Consider the following 2,653-nt stretch of genomic DNA (forward strand, 5'->3'; position numbering starts at 1 on the left):
TTATAAAATTATAATCCACAAGACAATAGCTATGCAAATGTTCTGAGCGCAATATAGGTTTAGTGAACTCTTGAGAGTGCAATATTGGCTTAGTGAACTCTTATGAGCACAATATAGGCTTAGTGAACTCTTGAGAGCGCAATACACTGTAAACGCAGAGAACCATCACACTGATAAGAGATGAACCACCACGTACAGTAACAATCGGTCATATTGACCAAAACAAGGCAGCGTAGAGTAAGGCCCGGTTAACACGGCCCCAGCCGGCCCCACCTCAGTAACACAGTGGTGTTCCCGGGCCTGACTGGGCACCACAACCCACCGCTCAGCCAATCAAAATATCAGGTTTAACGAGATCGGGGTAATGGAGGTGCTGGGCAACCCGGTTTATGACAGACGTAAAATGTCGCGGAAACACGCATTTCCCGCCCAGGAAATCCGCTGACGTCTCCAAAGTCCATGCTCCTGCTCCTGCTGCTCCTGCTCCTGCTGCTCCTGCTGCTGCTGCTGCTCTTATAGTTCCTGCTGCTCCTGCTTCTGCTGCTCCTGGTCCTGCTGCTCCTGGTCCTGCTGCTACTGGTCCTGCTGCTCCTGGTCCTGCTGCTCCTGGTCCTGCTGCTCCTGGTCCTGCTCTTATAGTTCCTGCTGCTCCTGCTTCTGCTCTTATAGTTCCTGCTGCTCCTGGTCCTGCTGCTGCTGGTCCTGCTGCTCCTGGTCCTGCTGCTCCTGGTCCTGCTGCTCCTGGTCCTGCTCTTATAGTTCCTGCTGCTCCTGCTTCTGCTCTTATAGTTCCTGCTGCTCCTGGTCCTGCTGCTGCTGGTCCTGCTGCTCCTGGTCCTGCTGCTAATGGTCCTGCTGCTCCTGGTCCTGCTGCTGCTGGTCCTGCTGCTCCTGGTCCTGCTGCTACTGGTCCTGCTGCTCCTGGTCCTGCTGCTAATGGTCCTGCTGCTCCTGGTCCTGCTGCTACTGGTCCTGCTGCTCCTGGTCCTGCTGCTAATGGTCCTGCTGCTCCTGGTCCTGCTGCTCCTGGTCCTGCTGCTCCTGGTCCTGCTGCTACTGGTCCTGCTGCTCCTGGTCCTGCTGCTAATGGTCCTGCTGCTCCTGGTCCTGCTGCTGCTGGTCCTGCTGCTACTGGTCCTGCTGCTCCTGGTCCTGCTGCTAATGGTCCTGCTGCTCCTGGTCCTGCTGCTCCTGGTCCTGCTGCTACTGGTCCTGCTGCTCCTGGTCCTGCTCTTATAGTTCCTGCTGCTCCTGCTTCTGCTCTTATAGTTCCTGCTGCTCCTGCTGCTGCTCTTATAGTTCCTGCTGCTCCTGCTTCTGCTCTTATAGTTCCTGCTGCTCCTCGTCCTGCTGCTGCTGGTCCTGCTGCTCCTGGTCCTGCTGCTCCTCGTCCTGCTGCTGCTGGTCCTGCTGCTCCTGGTCCTGCTGCTCCTGGTCCTGCTGCTACTGGTCCTGCTGCTACTGGTCCTGCTCTTATAGTTCCTGCTGCTCCTGCTTCTGCTCTTATAGTTCCTGCTGCTCCTGGTCCTGCTGCTGCTGGTCCTGCTGCTCCTGGTCCTGCTGCTCCTGGTCCTGCTGCTACTGGTCCTGCTGCTCCTGGTCCTGCTCTTATAGTTCCTGCTGCTCCTGGTCCTGCTGCTACTGGTCCTGCTGCTCCTGGTCCTGCTGCTAATGGTCCTGCTGCTCCTGGTCCTGCTCTTATAGTTCCTGCTGCTCCTGGTCCTGCTGCTACTGGTCCTGCTGCTCCTGGTCCTGCTGCTGCTGGTCCTGCTGCTCCTGGTCCTGCTGCTCCTGGTCCTGCTGCTGCTGGTCCTGCTGCTCCTGGTCCTGCTGCTCCTGGTCCTGCTGCTCCTGGTCCTGCTGCTCCTGGTCCTGCTGCTGCTGGTCCTGCTGCTCCTGGTCCTGCTGCTAATGGTCCTGCTGCTCCTGGTCCTGCTGCTGCTGGTCCTGCTGCTCCTGGTCCTGCTGCTCCTGGTCCTGCTGCTCCTGCTGCTCCTGCTCCTGCTGCTCCTGGTCCTGCTGCTCCTGGTCCTGCTGCTACTGGTCCTGCTGCTCCTGGTCCTGCTGCTACTGGTCCTGCTGCTCCTGGTCCTGCTGCTACTGGTCCTGCTGTTCCTGGTTTTGCTGCTCCTGGTCCTGCTGCTGTAATGGTCATTGTACTGACCGTTTTCTCCTCCCTTTTCTCACGTGTTTCATCTTCCCCTCCCCCCCCCTCCTCCTCCTCCTCCTCGTCCATGGTAAAGGTAAGAATTTTCTTTTTTACTACGTCTGAAATATGACTGTTTTAAATCTCGAGGAAATTGATCGGTTAATAGCAGAGTTGTAAGAGTAAATAAAGTAAGGCGATGGACCGAGAGCCGGGTCCAAGAACTAACTTCTAGAAGTGTGAATTACTTTTTCAAAATAAAAACTTAAGTCCGTAGAGTTTATTTTCTCCGCAAGAACTTTTTAGGATCGCAACGGAAACGTTTGGCCAGAATTTACACCGTAAGAACTAAGACTGCAGAGCGCATTCCCCCCCCCCCCCCCTCCACAAGATTCCTCGACCGTTCAAGTGGTTGGGCACCATTTCTTTCCACCTTCCCATCCCAAGTCATTATCCTGACCCCTTCCAAGTGCTATATAGTCGTAATGACTTGGCGCTTTCCTCTCA

The 2,653-nt window shown here is 55.8% G+C and overlaps 1 protein-coding gene across 1 annotated transcript; it reads right to left on the minus strand.

The window, feature by feature from the left end:
* Positions 1–325: 325 nt before the first annotated feature.
* Positions 326–2,236, minus strand: LOC138352455 (spidroin-2-like). The gene has a single exon (XM_069304948.1). It carries the CDS (start codon positions 2,234–2,236, stop codon positions 326–328), a length of 1,911 nt encoding a protein of 636 aa, XP_069161049.1.
* Positions 2,237–2,653: the final 417 nt, after the last annotated feature.

The sequence above is a fragment of the Procambarus clarkii genome, chromosome 53, assembly GCF_040958095.1.
Source record: "Procambarus clarkii isolate CNS0578487 chromosome 53, FALCON_Pclarkii_2.0, whole genome shotgun sequence".
NCBI lineage: Eukaryota > Metazoa > Arthropoda > Malacostraca > Decapoda > Cambaridae > Procambarus > Procambarus clarkii.

Excerpts from the sequence above, each read along its gene's own strand:
- LOC138352455 (XM_069304948.1), bottom strand. The coding sequence starts at position 2,236 with ATGGACGAGGAGGAGGAGGAGGAGGGGGGGGGAGGGGAAGATGAAACA.